Source organism: Artemia franciscana, chromosome 1 (genome assembly GCF_032884065.1).
Source record: "Artemia franciscana chromosome 1, ASM3288406v1, whole genome shotgun sequence".
NCBI lineage: Eukaryota > Metazoa > Arthropoda > Branchiopoda > Anostraca > Artemiidae > Artemia > Artemia franciscana.
The window spans coordinates 64035208-64056362 of NC_088863.1; the positions used below are offsets into that span (position 1 = coordinate 64035208).

The window sequence follows — 21155 nt, forward strand, 5'->3', positions numbered from 1 at the left end:
CCAGGACCGTTTGTTCTATACAATCATCCCTGGAAAAAAATAAATAAAAAATGAACACGCATTTGTAATATTCCTTTAGACAAAAAAAAAAATTGCGTTTTTGTAGATAAGAGCTTGAAACCTTTTTTGTATGTTTATTATATTTATGGTGTGATTTTCATTAAGGTAGCTTGGGTTTTAGAAGGTGTTTCTTCCTTTTTTGAAAATCAGGTAAATTTCCTCAGTCTTATAGCTTTTGATGGGTTACATGAAACTTATTTATTTTATATATATATATTATATATTTTTATATATTTGAAATCAGGATTAAAAGCCAATTCTTTTGATGGAACAATTACTATAAAATTTCCGTTTTTAGAGTATTGGTTAGCTTGCTTCTGGGCCTCACTTACGCTTTGTTACCAAGAACTGTTTGATACTGCTTTATTTTTCTTTGAAAAATCTCTTTAGTAAGTCTTTTGTTACCTTGTCAATCAGTGAATTGGTTCTATTAGTAACCAAAACTCTAAAAAACGGGTTTTTGATTGCGATAAATATATCAAAAGAATTGGCTTATTATGCCGATTCCAGATATATATGTTTCACTAGTTGTACATATCAAAGGCTAAGACCCTGAGAATATTTGCCTGGTTTTACAAAAAGGGAGGAAACACCCTTACAAATCAAGAATCTAAATGAAACTCACACCATCTGATTCAGCGTATCACAGAACTTTGGTTTCAACCTCCTATCTGCCAAAATGCAGAATTTTCTTTTTTTTGCCGGAAGAAAGATCAGAGGTGCGTGTTTTTTTTTTCAGGGGTGTTCGTATCGACCCATTGGTCCTAGAATATCAAGGGAGGGCTCATTCGAACAGAAAGTAAAAGTTGTAATGCCATTTTTGAGTGATCGAAAAGATTCTAGGACAGCTAGGCCCCCTCCCCAGTCCTTTTTTCTCCCAAAATCGTCTGATCAAATTTTTTGGATATCCATTCTATTCATCATAGTTGAAAAGCACAATGACTATAACTTTGGATATAACATGACCCCCCCCCACAGTGTAGGTTTCCGCGTAGCTTTTGTTATTGGGAAGTATGCATACTTTTTCGAGTTGGGGGGGGGCGATTTTTCTAATTTTTTTCCACGGGGGAATTTTCCTTGGGGAGGGAACTTTCTTACTTTCTCTTTTCTGTCTAAATTTTGCGCTTGGAGCTTTAAAGGGTAATTGTCCAGGGTAAGTTTTCACCGGGATTGAATTGTCTAGAGGATATTCCCGTGGAAAGTGGGATTTCTTCGTGAAGATGGGGCCAGATTTCCTGGCGTTATTTAAAACACGATCAGAAATTAAATTAAAAAAACAAGTTTTTCAACTGAAACTAAGAAGCAGCATTAAAACTAAAAACGAACATAAATTATTACGTATATGAAGACTCAACACCCAGCTCTTTACGCTAAAGTTTGAATTGTTTCCCAATAACGGCTCCTAAACCACAAGGGTCGTTTAATTAAAACAATAAGTCACTTTTTTAGAAGTAGGCCTACTAAAAAAACTAGCGTAAAGAGTGTGGTGTTGAGGAAGGGGCAACCCTTCATATACGTCATAATTTCTGTTCGTTTTAAGTTTTAACGTTGATCCTTGTTTTTAGTTGAAAAAACTTTGTTTCGTAATCGCACAGTATAGTAATTACAGCATATATAGTAATCGCATAATTACACAAAAACAATGCAAAATTAATTAAAATCGGAATCTAATGCCCAATTTATCTATGTAATCATTTTGCTCTCCCCATCCCTTCACTGAAATTTACCCTTTTCTGATTCATTTTCACAGCTTTTCCGGTGCTGCTAAAATGTGAAAAAAAATATATTACGGGTACTGACAAAGCCATATTTAGGGGGAGGGTGTTGTCGGGTTTGAGCGCCCTTTTCCTCAAATGTTTTTTTAGATTCGTGGAAAAGTAACCAAATGCATATAAAAAAAAACAAAATGGAACTAGTTAATTGTGCGGAACACACCCAAGAAGTGAAGTTAGGTTAATCCTAATGAAATATACTAAAATATGATGAAAGTAAAATACTGTATTCAATAAAATTATGGGAACTACAGCAGAAAGTTATGGAAAGTTGGCCCCTCAGAACGCATTGTATTAAATACCAAACCTAACAAAAATACCAACGCTAGATATTAAATATTTAATTGGAATATGCCCACAAAGTAGTTTTTCCGCTAAGCCTAAGCTAATTGTCTCCGAATACAGATACCTAAACCGATTTTTGTCAGATCTTGCTGATCAAAATTCTTAAGCGTATTCCAAACGATTAACAAGTACCTGACAAATCTTCGATTCGTTTTGTTAAAACGAATTTTTACCCTTCCCCCCTCCAGGACAAGACTCATGGATACAGCCTTTGGCACTGGGGTGTTTCCAATGTCGTGACCTATCTAGATCTTTTTTCTGGCCAGATATTGTTAGTGTGCCAATTTTCAGAAAAATTATTGAGCCGTTTTCGAGAAAAAAGAATTACATTACATGCATATACAATTATTGCTCGTTGAAAGATCCAAACTACCTGTTTTAGATAACGTCACTTGGTTGTATATACTTGCGTGTATTAATTTGGGTGTGAAAGCGATTACCGGTTGCTCCAGTTTAGTCTCAAGTTTTATTTCCAGGAGAGTTTGTTTCATCTCTATTGGCTTGTTAAAATTGAGAACAGGCGCGCAAATGTTTTCATGATACACTTTGGGAAATGCTTGTATTTTCATTAGGTGATTCGATTATGAATTTCAGCGTGTAGTATTCGCAATAATGTTGTCTATTTTAGCCTTGGGATATAACGTACATCTTGTTTATCCACTTTCACTTTCGCAGGTTCTTAGTGATCATTAGAACTGTGTTTACTGACATAGGTAATAGGCTAGTGGAAGCCAAGTACGATTCATCGAAGTTTATAGCGAAACCAGTGGATAAAATTGTTATTAGTTGGACACAATAATAGTGAATTACATTTAGTTTTTTTTACCAGGAATTGTACTTGAATCGCCCCTAGTGTGAAATGCTGGCTGATATGGACTTAACGCCAGTAACTGTGTCATCTTACAGCCTGAGTTCTCCTATTGAGAGCTCCGGGGGGCAGGGAACTCATAATCAATCCTCTAACTACTTTAGTGGGTCATCTCAGTTGTTAGATAACCCAGGGTCACCTGTTAGCTTGACAAGTGACAGTCCTATTCCGACATTTGCATTATCCACTGGTCCTTCTACTACTGCCGAATTATGTTATAATACTGAAGCAAGGGAAAGTGGTCTACTTGGGGTAGGGGTAACTGTGGGCACATTGGGTATTTCTGAACTTGAATCTTATTGTATTTATCAATCAGGTTCCCTGGAGTTCGAAGCAACACCGGAAACTGCAACCAGACCTATGAGCGTTGACAGTGGCGGGGATTTACGTACTGCTGATCCCCCAGATATCAAGGAAGGAATTCAAGAGTTATGCCCAGTTTGTGGTGATAAAGTTTCTGGATATCACTATGGTCTCTTGACATGTGAATCGTGTAAAGGATTCTTCAAACGAACAGTGCAGAACAAAAAGGTATATACGTGTGTGGCCGATAGAAGTTGTCATATAGATAAAAGCCAGAGAAAGCGCTGTCCTTTTTGCCGGTTCCAAAAGTGCCTGGAAGTTGGGATGAAATTAGAAGGTAAGCTGATGTCGTCCTTGATTGTTTTTCTTATTCCACTTTCTTCCTGTTGCTCGGTCAAATATTCATTTAAGGAACTATATAGGAACCAATAATTTATTCAATCCTACATGGATTCAGTAGGGTTTGTGACCTGAATTGTGTTAAGAATGCTTGAAAATAAAGGTAATACTTACCATGATACTATTTGACAGGAACCCTAAAAGACTATGAAAATTGCTTAATAAAACAATCATAAATATTGCTTCTATCATTTCAAGTGTTCTGATTGATAGAATTTGAAATCGTAGACGTAAAGCTATAAACTCTTGAACTGTTTGCTCTGCTGCAAGCTGTTGCAGGACCAGCTGAGCATTTTACTTGCCAACAGGAATTGCCTGGATATTAAGGTCTGAACAGACACGTCAGGACAACCAAGTCTAACTAGACACACATCTAAGCAATGTGAAGTCTACTTGCCATGTAAGTAGCCAAAAGCTCCCAGTAGGGCATTACTGGAAGTAGAGCCCTTTTCCAATAATTCCTGGATTTTTTTTAGACTATTTTTTTATTATCAGTAGTTGACTTTTGGGGCAAATACTTTCGGTAGCCTATTTGTTCATTATTTAGAACACATCCAAGGAGTGAAGTAAGGTTAATTCGGTAAGATTCTAGTTAATTGACTTCTTGCTATCTCGGAAAGGGTTTAGGTTAGGAAAATGAAATTTTCAGTGATGGGTCTACAAGCTAAAATATGTCCCGGGAAGGTATTTTAAAGTACCCACCTCCACTACTCTCTCTAGAGGGCCTTATTCCTATTGAAATTTTGACAAAACAACATTTTACCTTAATTTTCAGTTACTAGTTGCTTTTTCTCTGCCTTTAGTTCTGAAAATGTAATTCCTGTCATTCGAGTCGAATTTTAGCCATATCAATGTTTTTTTTTTCAAAATTTAGGAAATGTATTTGCATATCTTTAAAACCTTATAAAATGGGATTGAGCAAAGTTATGAAGCTGAAAAAAATTTTGATGTACTTCAATTAAGCAGAAGATTTATTTTGCAAGGTTTCACTTTTATAACACACATATTTTTAAAGGTCATCAAAGGTCAGGGCCCTCTAGAGGGAGAAGGAGTGGAGGTAGGTACTTCAAAAAACCTTCTCGGGACATACTTTAGTATGTAAATTCATCCCTGAAAGTTTCATTTTCCTAACCTAAACCCTTTCTGAGATAGCAAGAAGTCAATTAACTAGAATTTTACCGTTAATTCTAATAAAATATACCAAAATATGATGAAAATATAATACACTATTAACCAATAAGGCCGAACAGAACGAATTATATTAAATACTTAACCTAACCAAGATATCAACTCTATATATTAAATTAAAATATATGTATACGGTAGTTTTTCTACTGAGCCTAAGCTAATTGTCTCTGAGTACAGATAGCTAGACTAGTTTTTGTATCAAAATTCTTTTATGAGTTCTAAATTATGTGCAATTACCTTACTTTTAATTAAGATAAACAAAACAAAAATAAGCGGACCCAACAAACGTTTGGATTTAACTAGGGCTAGGCGCTTACACCGATTTTTTTGTAAGGAGTGTAGCAAAAAAATTGATAATGTAAACAAAGAGTGCCCAGAAAATGAGGAAGAATTTGGATTTTTAGGGTACCAATTTGGGTTTTGGATTTTTAAGAGTTTGAATTAAGAGCTCCGGCCAGGGGGATTTTTTGTAGATAGATCTTATTATTACCCTCTGAAATTTCCTGCTCACGTGCCCTCTCTAGTCCTCTTAAAATCAGATCAATTCATCGATTTGTTAGCCTGTTATCTGTAAATTTTTCTCAACATAGTTAAAAGTTTGCTTATTATTGCACTTATCACTTTTTCTCACTTGTAAATGTATTTGATTTGGAAATTCTATTATTGGGTATTAAATATAGGCTACTGATTTACATTGTGAGATATCTTTTCGCGTAAGCCCATCAATAAAGGGCCCTCTGCATTCAAATAAATTTGGTATCGATATATAGCTATGATTTTTCGTTCGACTTTAGCGGACTCAGTATGATCGATATAGTCAGGTTGTGCTCCTCTACTATGTTTACCCGGATGTGGTTGAAGTGACTACTAGTGTCTCTTATTGCCTTTGGCTCTATAAAACACTTCAAAAGGGTGAAATAGGTCGACCTGGAGCTTTGCTGGGTATATTTGCTTAATCATAAATAATACCGTTGAGAATCTGTAATGTTACACCTAGATTTGATAAGTGATCGAGAATCAATGTCTTCTTTAGTAGCATCTGCAATCTTCACGAACCGAACGGCTCGACAGTAAATGACAGAATTACTTGACAAGTACATTTTTAATGTCTGCCTTCTTAATTTAAAAAAGGGAAACTTTTTATGCAAAAAAGACCCCCAAAATAAGATGGTCCGATCAGAATATTCCTTAAGTAACATGCAGTATATTAAAAGACTAATTTATGAAGCTCTCGGTGGTCTTTTACTCGCCTTGACATTAATAGCTCTCAGAACATGACTTTAATTCTCTGAAAAACTCAGGCAAGCTAAAGCTTCTTTCTAGAATTTCATAAATTCTGGGAAAGATAACTGGTCAGTTTTTATGGCACTTGGTATTAACCAAGTGACATTAGCAATCGCAAATTCTGTCGGTCTGTCTGTCGGTCCCGGTTTTGCTACTTTAGGCACTTCCAGGTAAGCTAGGACGATGAAATTTGACAGGCGTATCAGGGACCGGACCAGATTAAATTCGAAATAGTCGTTTTCCCTATTTGACCATCTGGGGGAGAGTGGGGGGGGCCCGCTAATTCGGAAAAATAGAAAAATAGAAGTATTTTTAAATTACGAACGATTGATCAGATCTTAATGAAATTTGATGTTTGGAAGGATATCGTGTCTCAGAGCTGTTATTTTAAATCCCGACCGGATCTGGTGACATTGGGGGGGGGATTTGGGAGGGGGAAACCTAAAATCTTGGAAAACACTTAGAGTGGAGGGATCGGGATGACACTTGGTGGGAAAAATAAACACAAGTCCTAGATACATGATTGACATAACTGGAACGGATCCGCTCTCTTTTAGGTAGTTGGGGGGGGGGGGTAATTCTGAAAAATTAGAAAAAAAGAGGTATTTTTAACTTACGAACAGGTGATCGGATCTCAATGAAATTTGATATTTAGAAGGATGTCTCACAGCTTTTGTTTTAAATCCCGACCGGATCTGGTGACAATGGGGGAATTTGGGAGGGGGAAACCTAAAATCTTGGAAAACACTTAGATTGGAGGGATCGGGATGACACTTGGTGGGAAAAATAAACACAAGTCCTAGGTAGATGATTGACATAACTGGAACGGATCCGCTCTCTTTTAGGTAGTTGGGGGGGGGGGGTTAATTCTGAAAAATTAGAAAAAAAGAGGTATTTTTAACTTACGAACAGGTGATCGGATCTCAATGAAATTTGATATTTAGAAGGATATCGTGTGTCAAAGCTCTTATTTTAAATTCCGACTGGATCTGGTGACATTGGGGGGGGAGTTCGGGGTGGGGGAAATTTTGAAAATTGAGGTATTTGTAACTTACGAAAGGGTGACCAGATCTTAATGAAATTCGATATTTAGAAGGATCCTGTGCTTTAAAGCTCTAATTTTAAATCAGGAACCAAATCCTGTGACATTGGGGGGAGTTGGAGGGGGAAACCGGAATTCTTGGAAAACGTTAAAATTGGGGTATTTTTATCTTACGAATAGGGGATCGGATCTTAATGAAATTTAATATTTAGAAGGAATTCACGTCTCAGAGCTCTTATTTCAAATCCTGACCCGATCTTTTGACATTGGGGGAGTTGGAGGGGAAAATCTTGGAAAACACTTGGAGTGGAGGAACTGGGATGAAGCTTGGTGGATAGAATAAGCAAATGTCCTTGATACGGGATTGACGTACCCGTACTGGATTCGCTCTCCTTGGGGCAGTTGGGGGAGGGGTTCAGTGATTTGGCAAGTTTGGTGCTTCTGGACGTGCTAGGACGATGAAAATTGGTAGGCGTGTCAGGGTGCTACACAAATTGACTTGATAAAGTCGTTTTTCCAGATTTGACCATCTGGGGGGGGGGCTAAAGGGAGAGGAAAAATTAGAAAAAATTAGGTATGTATAACTTACGAGCGGGTGATCGATCTGAATGAATTTTGATATTTAGAAGGACATCGTGACTCAGAGCTCTTATTTTAAATTCTGACCTGTATTACGCCTCTGATTTTCCTTTTAAATCAATCTATTGATTCTTAGAATTTTGTTTGAGCTTATACCATATGAGCTCTTGGCTATTAGCTCTTCTTGCCTCGTCACAAGTGCCATATGAGCTTTTAGCTCTTGTTTTTAGCTAGTTTTATATATATATATATATATATATATATATATATATATATATATATATATATATTTTGATGTATAACCACCGAGGCAATAATTTTTGTTCGTTTAAAGTTTCAACTTTGCCCTGTTTTTTTTTTTTGTAAGAAATCCTTGATTTGGAAAATTAAATTTTCCATGTTTTCCATTTTTTGACACAATAACCCTTAAGAAAGATATTTGAAGTAAATATGAGTTTTTTTTTAAATTAGGGTATTAAATACGTGTTTTACTTCCTACCGCCCTTACGCTTTCTCTCAAGATAGGTGCAACTTCGTCACGTAGATAAATATTCTGAGGTCTTTTTTGTTACCGATAACTTTGAGAATTTGCATATAGAAAATTAATTACCCCCATACAAACGAAAATATACAAACTGCATTTTTCTCCTTAGGCTTTTTCTTCAAATACGCACCTTAATTTTCACATTCTATAGGGGCTGGAATGGAGAGGAGATGATTTCTAAGAATTACTTAAGGTTTTCTCGGCCAGGGAGACTATAATGGAACATCTTTATGCTTCCCAGCCTTTCCACTCCACAAATGGCCCAAAGTAATGTCATTTTGATGCCATATGACACATCCATCTGAAATTGTTGAAAAGAATTTTAAGTGGCATGTGGACATGATGTGCAGCTTTTAAATAAGCCATTAACCATCTTTGTTACACTACAGTAGCCTGTGTGTTCTGGAAAATAAAAGCAAAAATGAATAAGGAGAGATATGATCACCCTTTTGCCTCGTATTTCAAGATGGAGGGCTCAAAACATCCGGTTTGAGGTTTTAAACCATGAGTTTACGATTGAGAAATCAACCCCACTTCTGGGGTGTATATTTTCTAGCGCAAAATTGCAGACACGCCACTTTCCTCTTGTCTTATCTCTTTTTTTTTACTTAAAAAGAGCATTATGCATTACGATTTTCGCTCAAATAACTCCTCTTCCAATATTATATCATCTTTTTTCGAAAAGATCAGCCGTTGGAAAAATAAGAATTTTTAGTGCTACACAAGCAAAAGAGTGATTATTCAGGGTTGGAGACCTGTAAGTCTCTATTTTAGCTTTTTGACTATGCATGTTCCAAATAATTTTCTCTGCTGTAGTTTCCATAATTTTGTTACTAGCCTAAAGTATTTTATTTTCATCATGCTTAGGTATATTTCATTAGGATTAACTTAACTTCATTTCTTGAGTGTTGTTGCTAAAACAAATAAGTACCACTAATTTCTCCCGTTATGTTTTGGAAGTATAATTGTTTCAGTTTCCAAGTTTTTTCGTAAACTCATTTTTTCAACCAATGTTTCTTCAACAAAAGTAAAGAGCGGAGTTGAAACTTATTGCAAAAAAATTGCTTGCTCATAGGTTTTGCAGTATATTTTTTGGAAAACTGATTAAAATAAACTGGTACGTGATATTTTCCTATATTTGTAGAATTCTGAAAAACTCAAGCTTTACTGAACACAATTTCGACGCAACAAAATAGAATTAGGAGCCAACAATCCTTAAGTAACGTATAGATATATATATATATATATATATATATATATATATATATATATATATATATATATATATATATATATATATATATATATATATATATATATATATATATATACATATATATATATATATATATATATATATATATATATATATATATATATATATATATATATATCGTTACGTCAGAGCTCTTTTGTGTACGCACACACCTGTGTCTAAATCTAGTCTCGTCGAAATTGAAAGTTTGAACACTTTGCCAAGGATAACGTCACATAGTTGTAAAAGTAGGTCACGGTCAAAATTTTTGTCACGGTTTCAAACCCATGCTGTTTTTCATTTGGATACTTTCCCGAATCTGTAGATTGGTGCATTTCTCTCATTTTTTGTTTTGTTTTTTGTTTTAAGCAATACTTACCTCGTTAACTTGAATTTCTCCTGCAGATACGATAAGATTATGAGTGAGGGGGGGGGGGTAGTCTATGAATACATTTTGTGTCCAAGACTATTTTCCACTGATATTTTTTTTTATGAACGTAGTTTTTATGAACCGTAGTCCCCCCCCCCAAAAAAAAAAAATGCTGAGTTGCTAATTTATTGTGTCGCCCACATATTTTTTTAGGGTGAAGGCGCATCACAGGCACGAAGTCAGGACAGTTTTTAGTTGTTGGAAAGGGGGAGATGCCTATGATAAAAAAAAAACAAAAACAAAGGAGTCCCATGAAAAAAACATAATAAAATGTGAATAATAAGTACCCGGAAGTCTAAAAAAATTGGGATTTTTGGGTTCTGGAGCTCAATGCCTCCTGGGTGTAGCTTTGTCACCTCAGTTCTCTGATTCCGATCTTACCCCTTTATTCCGGTGGGTAAGAAAGGTTGCTCTAGGACCAAAGGGTCAGTTGATGCTCATAAAATGGAAGGGGGACAATGTCAATTTGTCTTATTTGTTGTTTTTTTTTTAGTTTAACAACCTATCGAAAATAACTCCTTTTAAATAACTGCTGATTTGCAGTATGTAGGAATGCAGGAATATAGGAAGGAATGCCCTACAGTATGGTAATATGGGCACTGAACTATAGGAAGCTATATTTTCAATGGAAGGCGGCGTTTCCCTCTGGAAAATACCCCCTTCCTCTCTAAAATTACCCCCGAAAAAAATTACTCCGAAGAAAATCTCTCCCCCCCTCCCATGGAAAATTTCTCCACACGTAAAATTTTGCAACCAAAGAGAAAGTAAAAGATATATACCTCGAACTGTTATCGGATGTCCTAGGGGGTAACAAAAGGACCAGGTATGTAAAACAGTATTATCACAAAGGCTGGTTGGTCTCACATCATTTTTGGCTTTCAGAAACGGCTAGAAATCTCGATTTCCTATCAAATGAGCATCCTCCGAAGTTTCTAGGATCACCAGGAACAGGTTTGGTATGAGGAAGGGGCAGCGCCCCTCCTGTACGTAATAAATTCTGCTAATTTGGAATTAAATGTTACTCTTTACTTTAATAATAATAATGTAGACCTAAAATATTCCCAGAAATCAAGTAGGATACATATAAGTTTTTACCTTCACCCTGCCTCTTTCATAGAGCTAAGTCTGCATTTACCTGAATGCTCAATGAGAGTTAGGATGTATTGGTATGAAAACGTAACCTTGAGGCATATACCCCTTCCTAACAACAGTGAAAAAGGGCGTGGGAGAACAGGAAGAACAGTATTAAGACAGGGACGGGTTGTCCTCCGATCACTTTTGAATCTTAAAAAGGGCACTGGAACTTTAGATTCCCAATTGAATGAGCCCCCTCCAAGGTTTATACGACAGCCTTTCTCAGTAAAACCTTATATCTTAACAATGGATAACTTGCATAGCTTACAGCCCTTGCCTCGGGGGCTGGAAGAGGGGTTTTCAACCTGGAGGCATGGTTATTTAAGCTTTGGACCATTTTTAACAAAATGTCTATCTTATAAATTTTTATCGGATGCGTTTGGGGAAAAGCGTTATAGGTAGTGGTTTGTTCACCTCCGATTACTTTCGACTCTTAGAAAGGGCACTAGAAATTTTAATTTGCAATCAAATAAACCCCCTCCGAATTTTATGTGACCACACCTTCCATCCCCCCTGGATAAGGCCTTGTCCCCCTGAAATGTCCACCCCAATCGTAAAAACGAACAAAAATGAATATAATTTTGTTTGTTTTTTAGATTTGTTTGTGTACCCCCCCTCCCGATAAAATCTTTTTGTAAAACCCCATCCAAAATAATCATGGATACGGGCCTGCAGGGGGGAATATGGGGGAAGGATGAGTAGACCAGTTTCTATATAGGAAGCTGTATATGAGATCTTTAATTCTTTAAATCTCTTATCTTTTCACAGAATTCTTTAGATTTTTCTTTAATTTTCGATAGAAATAAACAATGGCTGTTATATAACTTCAATAAAAAGAATTCCAATTGGGAACTTTTTTAGAGAAAAATAAAGAGCATAAAATCTAAGACAAGAAGAAATAAAGTCTTATAGTAATTGAAAAATATGCGTATTTTGGAGACACAATAAAATATTGACGAAAAATACAATATTGACGAAAAACTAAAAAGCATGAGTGGAAATGACTAATGTAAGTAGACTGAATATTAACTATGTAATGATATTTTTATGGCACTTGGTATTAACCAAGTGACATATAGCGATCGAAAATTGTGTCGGTCTGTCTATCGGTCTATCTGTCTGTCTGTCTGTCTGTCTGTCCCCGTTTTGCTACTTTAGGCACTTCCAGGTAAGCTAGGACGATGAAATTTGGCAAGTGTATCAGGGACCGGACCAGATTAAATTAGAAATAATCGTTTTTGCGATTTGACCATTGGGGGGGGGGGTTTACGAATGGGTGATGGGAAAAATAAGCACAAGTCCTAGATACGGGATTGACATAACCGGAACGGATTTGCTCTCTTTGGGGGAGTTGGGGGGGCGGTATTTCTAAAAAAATAGAAAAAAATGAGGTATTTTTGACTTACGAAAGAGTGATCTTACAATAATGAAATTTAATATTTAGAAGGACCTCGAAAGTCAGATCTCTTGTTTTAAATCCCGACCAGATCCAGTGTCTTAAGGGGGGGGGACCGGAAATCTCGGAAAATGCTTAAAGCGGAGAGATCAGGATGAAACTTGGCGGAAAGAATAAGCACAAGTCCAAGATAGATGACTGACATAACCGGACCGGATCCGCTCTCTTTGTTGGGATTGGGGAAGGGGGGTTATTTGGAAAATTAGAGAAAATGAGGTATTTGTAACTTACGAACGGGTGATTAGATCTTAATGAAATTTGATATCTAGAAGGATCTTGTGCTTTAGAACTCTAATTTTAAATCTCGACCAGATCTGGTGACATTGAAGGGAGTTGGAGGGGAAACCGGAATTCTTGGAAAACGTGAAAATCGAGGTATCTTACGAATGGGTGATCGGATCTTAATGAAACTTGATATACAGAAGAATATTACGTCTCAGATGCTCCATGCTCCGTTTGACTTCCAGTGAAATAACGGAAGTAGCCATAATTACAAATTAAAAGACAAGTACTATAATAGCCATATTCACCAAATGTAAAATTATATTTTTAAGCATAACTGAATATGTGGAATTATTCTGCTTTCTCTTAGTAGTGGAAGCAATGGGTACATAATTATTTGTTTTGAGATGTCAGGTGCTTGAAAGTAGACATTAGAGCCATTAGCCTTCCTCAATCCTCCTTTCTCAGCCAAGTATATCTGAAGATCTTCACAGTCAATGCTTTTCAAATTTGACCTCTCCCTGTTATGCTACAAAAGAAAATATGGTTTTTAAAATTTCTTATGATTCGGTTTTACTGATATACGATTTTATTTACTTTTGTTTTTTTATTGGTATAACATTTAGTCGACAGAAATACGTTTAAATATATAAGTGAATAATGAAAAGCAAACAAATTAACTGGTGTTCTTTGAATAGTATAACGTCTAGTTTATTGAAAAAAGTTAAATAAGAATTGAATAAGTAAGTCTAAATATAAAAAGCAAATGTCACACGGGTAGAATTTACCCTTGGTAATTCATTACTGGGCGTAATTAGTAATAAAAAATATGAAATAATACGTAAGTAAAGGCATTGCTTGAATGTCGAATGTATCTAATCAGTTTCAAAATAATAGCTACTCATTTTTATTAGCACGAATGGCTATTTTTTTATAACATCATTATTTTGTTTTGGTTTTTGTGTTTTTATGGCACTTGGTATTAACCAAGTGACATATAGCGATCGCAATATTCTGTCGGTCTGTCTGTCTGTGGGTCTGTCTGTCCCGGTTTTGCTACTTTAGGTACTTCCAGGTAAGCTAGGACGATGAAATTTGGAAGGCGTATCAGGGACCGGACCAAGTTAAATTAAAAATAGTCGTTTTCACGATTTGCTATCTGGGTGGGGAGTGGGGCGTCGGTTAATTCGGAAAAAATAGAAAAAATGAAGTATTTTTAACTTACGAACGGGTGATGGGATCTTAATGAAATTTGATGTTTGGAAGAATATCTAGTCTCAAAGCTCTTATTTTAAATCCCGACCAGATCCAGTGACATTGGAGGGAGTTGAGGGAACCTAAAATCTTTGAAAACGCTTAGAATGGAGGGATTGGGATGAAACTTGGTTGGAAAAATAAGCAGAAGTCCTTGATACATGATTGACATAACCGTAACGGATCTGCTCTCTTTGGGGGATCTTAGGGGGGAAAATTAGGTATTTTTGAATTACGAAAGAGTGATCGTATCTTAGTGAAATTTCTTATTTAGAAGGACCTCGAAAGTCAAATCTCTTATTTTAAATCCCGACCGGATCCAGGGTCATTAGGGGAGGGACCGGAAATCTTGGAAAAGGCTTAAAGCGGAAAGATCAGGATTAAACTTGGCGGAAAGAATAAGCACAAGTCCAAGATAGGCGACTGACATAATCGGACTGGATCCGCTCTCTTTGGTGGAGTTGGGGGGGGGGAGTAATTCGGAAAAACCAGAAAAATGAGGTATTTATAACTTTTGAACGGGTGTTCAGATCTTGATGAAATTTGATATATAGAAGGATCTTGTACTCTAAAACCCTCTTTTTAAATCTCGACCAGATCCGGTGACATTAAAGGAAGTTGGAGGGAGAGACAAGAATTCTTGGAAAAAGTGAAAATCAAGGTATCTTACGAATGGGTGATCAGATCTTAATGAAACTTGATATATAGAAGAATCCTATGTCTCAGATGCTCCATTTTTAATTCGAATCGGATCCGGGGACATAGAAGGTTGGAGGGGAGACACAGAAACAGAGTTGGGAGGGGGGAACCTAAAACTTGGAAAACCCTTAGAGTGGAGAGATCGGGATGAAACTTGATGGGAAGAATAAGCACAAGTTATAGATACGAGATTGACATTATTGGTACGGATCCGTTCTTTTGAGGGAGCTGGGGAATTGTTAATCTGGAAAAATCAGAAAAATTGAAGTATTTTTATCTTAAGAACGGGTGACCGGATCTTAATGAAATTTGATATTTAGAAGGAACCCATGTCTCAGAGCTCTTATTTCAAATCTCGACCAGATCTTTTGACATTGGGGAGAGTTAGAGGGGGAAACCGGAAATCTTGGAAAACGATTATAAATGTCGTAGATACGGGATTGACGTAACCGGACTGGATCCGCTCTCTCTGGTGGAGTTAGGTGGAGGGGTTCAGTGTTTTGGCGAGTTTGGTGTTTCTGGACGTGCTAGGACGATGAAAATTGGTAGGCGTGTTAGGAAGCTGCACAAATTGACTTTATAAAGTCGTTTTCTTCAATTCAACCATCTGGGGGGTTGAATGGAGAGGAAGAATTAGAAAATTTGAGGTATTTTTAACTTACGAGTGGGTGACCGGATCCTAATGAATTTTGATGTTTAGAAGGACCTCGTGACTCAGAGTTCTTATTTTATATCTCGACCGGCATTAAGCCTCTGATTTTCCTTTTAAAGTAATCTATTGATTCTTAGAATTTTGCTAGAGCTCATACCATATGACCTCTTCGCTCTTGGCTCTTCCGACCTCGCCAAATTTGCCATATGAGCTCTTAGCTCTTGTTTTTTCCTGAAAGATTCAGCTATTCGTGATTCAGCATTCTTGTTTTCATAGTTTCCTTTAGAAAGCTCTTATTCTTTTCTTCGTTTTGAGTGTGACTTGATTATTCATTTTAATTTTGCACTCGTTTTATTATTAATTTATTCTTCAGTATCAGCATCTGTTGTCTTTATATTGGGTGTGATTATTTATTTTGAATTTCGTTCGGTTTGGATTGCATTTATACATTGATAATAATTTCTGGTGGTTTGAGGTTTGAATTATGGTTTGATGTTTGAATTATGGTTGAGTGGGTTGAGGTTTGAAATTGTATTTCTGCTTTCCTTAGACTCTCTTCTTTTCTTTGAAAACTTCTGATTCGGAAGGAATGCCTCTAAAAATTAATTAGTACTGGAGGAGCGCATCTTTCATTGCGTCAATGTTTTGCCATGTAGCATAAAAGTTTGCATTCACATGCCTACCGGCACAGAGGCAGAAAAGGGAAGAGCGTTATGATCCTCGACAGGATAATTAGTGGTTGGCAAATACTGGAAAAGTAGGGTTGGCGAGTGCTACCATGGGTGTTCCATATATAATGTTCAGCGTCTTCTTTTTTCTGATGGATGTCGCTACCCTGCTTCGATAAGCTAGCTGAAACTGTACCTAATTTACGAGCTCAAGCTTATGAACTTGAATCCACAGTGAACAACTTCGGTATTTCTATTAAACCAAGGAAGACAAAAGTCTTGCTTGCAACTAGATTCCTCAGCCCTTCCCATGTTATTGTAAACGTCGAAGCTGTTGAGTGGGTCGCCCAGTTAGCATACCGAGGGTGTTTTCTAAAATCAGACAACAGTTTCACTGACGATATAAAAGAAGACTTGCTCTAGAAAGTGCAAGCTTCAAGAGGTTCCTCTCACTGTCTAAGAATTAACATCTATCATGGCAGCTGAAGCTACATCTTTTCAAGTCCTTAATTGTTCCTGATACTCTTTACGCCTCCGGGATGTGTACTCTGAAACTGGACGACGGGCGAAAAACTTTGGCATTCGAAACGAAATGCACTTGTCGTATAATCTGTAGAACGTAGATTGACAGAGTCTCTAAACAAGATCTTCGAGAACAAATGAAGGAAAAAACAATAATCCAGAGGATGCGACTACAACAACTTAGGTATCCTGGTTACGTCCACTGGATGGAGCAGTTGCGACTGCCAAAAGTTGTTTGCGAATGTAGAGTGCTCGACTGCCACCTACCTGGCAGACCAATGAGGAGAGGGTGAAACAACTTTGGCAATGACCTGCAAATTTTAAAACAAGAGGATGAACGCACATTCCTCAAGCTGCTGATTGGTCAAAGTGTTAAGGAGATGACCCAGACGTGACTCGTGAGGATGTAAGGGACACAAATAAGTTAGTAAGCCACCCACCTATGGGTGTCAATGGAAAACATTCCTATAAAACAAGCCTTTTTTCTAAAAATCTACCTTTAAAGCCATGAAAATGATGACCCTTTTTACTATTTTCTTTATCCCAATCCCCACACTCCCAATAGATATTTAATGGGGTCATTTTTTCAGGGATGAAAAACATTCGCGAAGCAATACTTTACGAATATTGACCATTTTTCGATTACTTTATGCATATATATATATATATATATATATATATATATATATATATATATATATATATATATATATATATATATATATATATATATATATATATATATATACATATATATATATATATATAAATGTATATATATATATATATATATATATATATATATATATATATATATATATATATATATATATATATATATATATATATATATATATATATATATATATATATATATATAAAATGCGTTTAGGGATTCTTTCCGAATTTGAACAAAAAGTCAAACTTTAGCGTGAAGAGCGGTAGGTTGAGAAGGTTGCACCTCACGTCATGTACTGAATAATTCCTGTTCGTTTTTTCTTAAGCTTTAATGTGGCTCTTTACTTTTTTTGTGATAATCAGTTTTTGTTTATTTAATCAGAGATAAATATAACCTCTAAGAATCATCCTCATTATTTCTCGTCGTTATCCAGAAGCACCTCAGCTATACACTATATATATATATATATATATATATATATATATATATATATATATATATATATATATATATATATATATATATATATAAATTTTCAGTGTCAATATTTCTGATATAATTAATTTTTCTTTATTACTAGTTAATAATTTATTTATTTTTTTATTCCTGGTACGCCTCTAGGACAACGTGCTCTTGAAAGCTCATGGACAGGGTAGAAAATTTAGTTGAACGACTTTGTTTTTCATATTTGTTTATGTCTATTCCTTTTTAATTCAGAAGGCCTAGTCTTTGTTAAATTTACGCTAGTTTCCAAATGCAAAACTGTGTATAGGAATAACTTTATGGTGTATATATTTTGTCCCCCATCCCCCTTTCTTCGTGTGCAAATAATGTTCTTTCTATTTTTGATTTGGTTGGTTAGTTTCTATTCTTTATTTTATAAATTGCCTTTTTCTTGGTTTTCGTCGATAACTGTATTTTTTTTTTCATTTTCTTGATTTTTTAGTTTCACTTGTATGCATGTAAACATAATTAGCTTACCAGTAATTATGATTCATTTTTATTGTCATCTTTTTTTTAGCCGTTCGCGCCGATAGAATGCGAGGTGGAAGGAACAAATTTGGCCCTATGTACAAGAGAGACCGTGCTAGAAAAATGCAAATTGTCCGAGAGAGACAGTTTTGTTCACCTGGTGAAACCCCGACACCCCCTGCGAACGGTGTAATTTATCCAGGGGGTCATCAAATCACCGGTGCTGAAATTGCATTAACATATTCTGCAGCGACAGGAACGTTTCAAGAAACAGTGAAACATGACATTCAAATCCAACAGGTTTCTAGCTTAACTTCCTCCCCTGATTCAAGTCCTAACTCTCAGATTAACACATCTCTTGGTTTTGGAAACTTACAGTCTGAAAAATTATGGACAATCTCCTCTAATGGAGTAAGTATCCCCCAAGCAATGTCACCGAAGGCATACCAGTTTGAATCCTTGTTAAACAGTGAATCGTCGTCTCTCAATAATACAGTGTCCAGTGGTAAAATGCCACCAATATTAAGTGATCTAGTTCAAAGCTTGGATGATAAAGAGTGGCAGTCAGCACTCTTTGGATTACTTCAAAATCAAACATATAATCAATGTGAGGTCGATTTATTTGAGCTTCTGTGTAAAGTTTTAGATCAAAGTCTGTTTACCCAAGTCGACTGGGCCCGTAACTCTGCTTTCTTTAAAGAACTAAAGGTAAATATCCTACCTAGTTTTCGTTATCTTAAAGTGACAAATTAAACCGCCAAGTTCGAACTGCAAAAGAAGCCACTAATGTAAAACTAGTTTTTCTTTGTGGTTAGAACTGGTGAATATTTTTTTCTTGAGTAAATTAAAAGCAGACAATTAACAGCTTCTGAGTATCGGCATCTCTCTTTGAGCCTTTCTATTGCGATATTATTTCTATCTGGGCTTTTTGCAGTATAATGAGCTTAAGACAGCCAGCTTAATGCCTTTCTTCTGCCTATTTTGCTTCATGCATAACTGGTGGGACCGACCCATTGCTTTTCCCGGGGACAGAGTAATTTCAATAAGTTAATGATATAGAAAATTGCGACTTGAAACTTTACAAGGTTAAACAACAACTATCGCATTGGCTTTCTGATTGAAAAATATAGATGCTTTGAACTGGACTTGTTAGGAGTTTCAGAAACTCGAATCCCAAAAGTAATGAAAATGAAATACGGTGATGCAAGTGTTTATTTACTAAAACAAAAGGGACGGGATGCATAGGTAGGGAGAAAAGATGACAATCGATAAAGAAACTTTTAAATCTGTCTTTGTAGTAAAGCAGTAATAAAATTCTAGAATAAGGTAAGGTTGGTAATACGAAAATTCTACCTATAATAAAACCAACCGATGGAGATAGTAGTGATTTGGATGAATTTTATTTAAAGTTACAGGGACAAATACACAGGATCCATGGGCGTATGGAAGTAGGGGCAGCTACCCCCCTACCCCCCTAGAACTTTAAATTGATACAAGGTATTAACGAGAACTTTTCGTATCTTGGAATTTTCTTTTGGATGTTCACTGGTAGATGGTTGAAAAAGAAGGAAAAAAAAATTTCCAAATATTGTTTCAGACATCGATAGTTGTGTTTTAATATTCAATATTGATTTGTGGTCCAATATGTAGATGGGGGACTGACCCACGATCGACAGGTTTTGATTTTTTTAATTCCTCAGGAATTGATAAGCAATAAGAAGTTGCTGAGTATGCCAAAGTAAAGGTAGCTCATTCATTACAATCCTTGAAGCAGACAACTAGAAATACTTCATCACTTTTTCACCTGGATGCCCCTCTATCCAAGTGGTCAAAAGCACCAAACCTGGGTCATCCCGGCACTGGTTTGGCCGTCTCTGGTTTATGATCGGCCACCTGACAAAAGAAATAAAAAAGTGGCCAGGGAAACGCTAAACTCGTCCTTCAGCTATAAAACTATGAATAAATATGGTCTGTATATAAAAAAATATATAAAATGGATCTCAGTAAGGTTAAAAACAGAAACCAAAGAGAAATAATTTTAAATTATGAATTGACTGATCAATACGAAAAGTAAGCCGTTCCGCTTATTTTGAAGTTCCACCTGTCAATGGTTTCATTAAACTTCTGTCTTTAAGACAATATCCGCCTCTTGAGTTAGTGCAAAGTCTCTCACCCAGTCTGCTTCAGAAGTGAAAATTATTCTGTTGCTACTTCTTTGATGATTGTAGTGTAGTGAACATGATTACCTTTCTTGCTCTTCAGATCAACCAGAATCCAGAAGTGATTTTCTCAGTGTCAAATCGGAACTTGTGCTGGTAGAGTCTTTGACATCCATAGTGGAATCTGAAAAGTTGTTGTATTCATGCTCATCTATATCAGAATCGTCACTCCAACTGCAACTCTTGTTACGAAAAACTTTCCTTTTGCTTTTTAGGTTTTTCACTTCTCTAACTTTCTTCCTTCCCAGGACTAAGGTTTTCTTGGCAGATAAAGTTTTTATCCGAGCAGTAATGCGTTCTTTCACTGGGGTGTCAGTGAGCACTTCTGCGCTTATTTATTTTAATTTTTTTTGCTTTTGCTTTTTCTTTTCTTTTTTTTTAATTTTTTGTGTCGAGCCTTTTGGAAAGGGGTTTGCATGGACGATCACTTTTAATGAATCATCCGGTGACCTTAACTCCTCATTTAGAGACAGAACCTCTGCTGCGTCCGTTTCGGGGTCTGTGGTAAAGAAGGAGTCTAAATGTGGAGCAGGACTTGCACTTAGCATAGAAACTTCTCTGGTAAGTGCTTCATTAGATGTGGTAGGCATTATGCCTGACACTTACAGA

The 21155-nt window shown here is 36.1% G+C and overlaps 1 protein-coding gene across 2 annotated transcripts in view; it reads left to right on the forward strand.

The window, feature by feature from the left end:
• Positions 1–21155, forward strand: part of LOC136032810 (nuclear hormone receptor FTZ-F1-like) — a 114139-nt gene that overhangs the window by 50598 nt on the left and 42386 nt on the right. Inside the window, exons 2-3 of one of the 2 annotated variants that reach the window (XM_065713220.1) lie at positions 3362–3685; positions 18377–19035. In XM_065713220.1, coding sequence (XP_065569292.1) covers positions 3362–3685; positions 18377–19035 — 983 coding nt within the window. Of the gene's footprint in view, positions 1–2451; positions 3686–18376; positions 19036–21155 lie in introns of those variants that run through there. The other variant, XM_065713211.1, reaches the window with a different exon arrangement.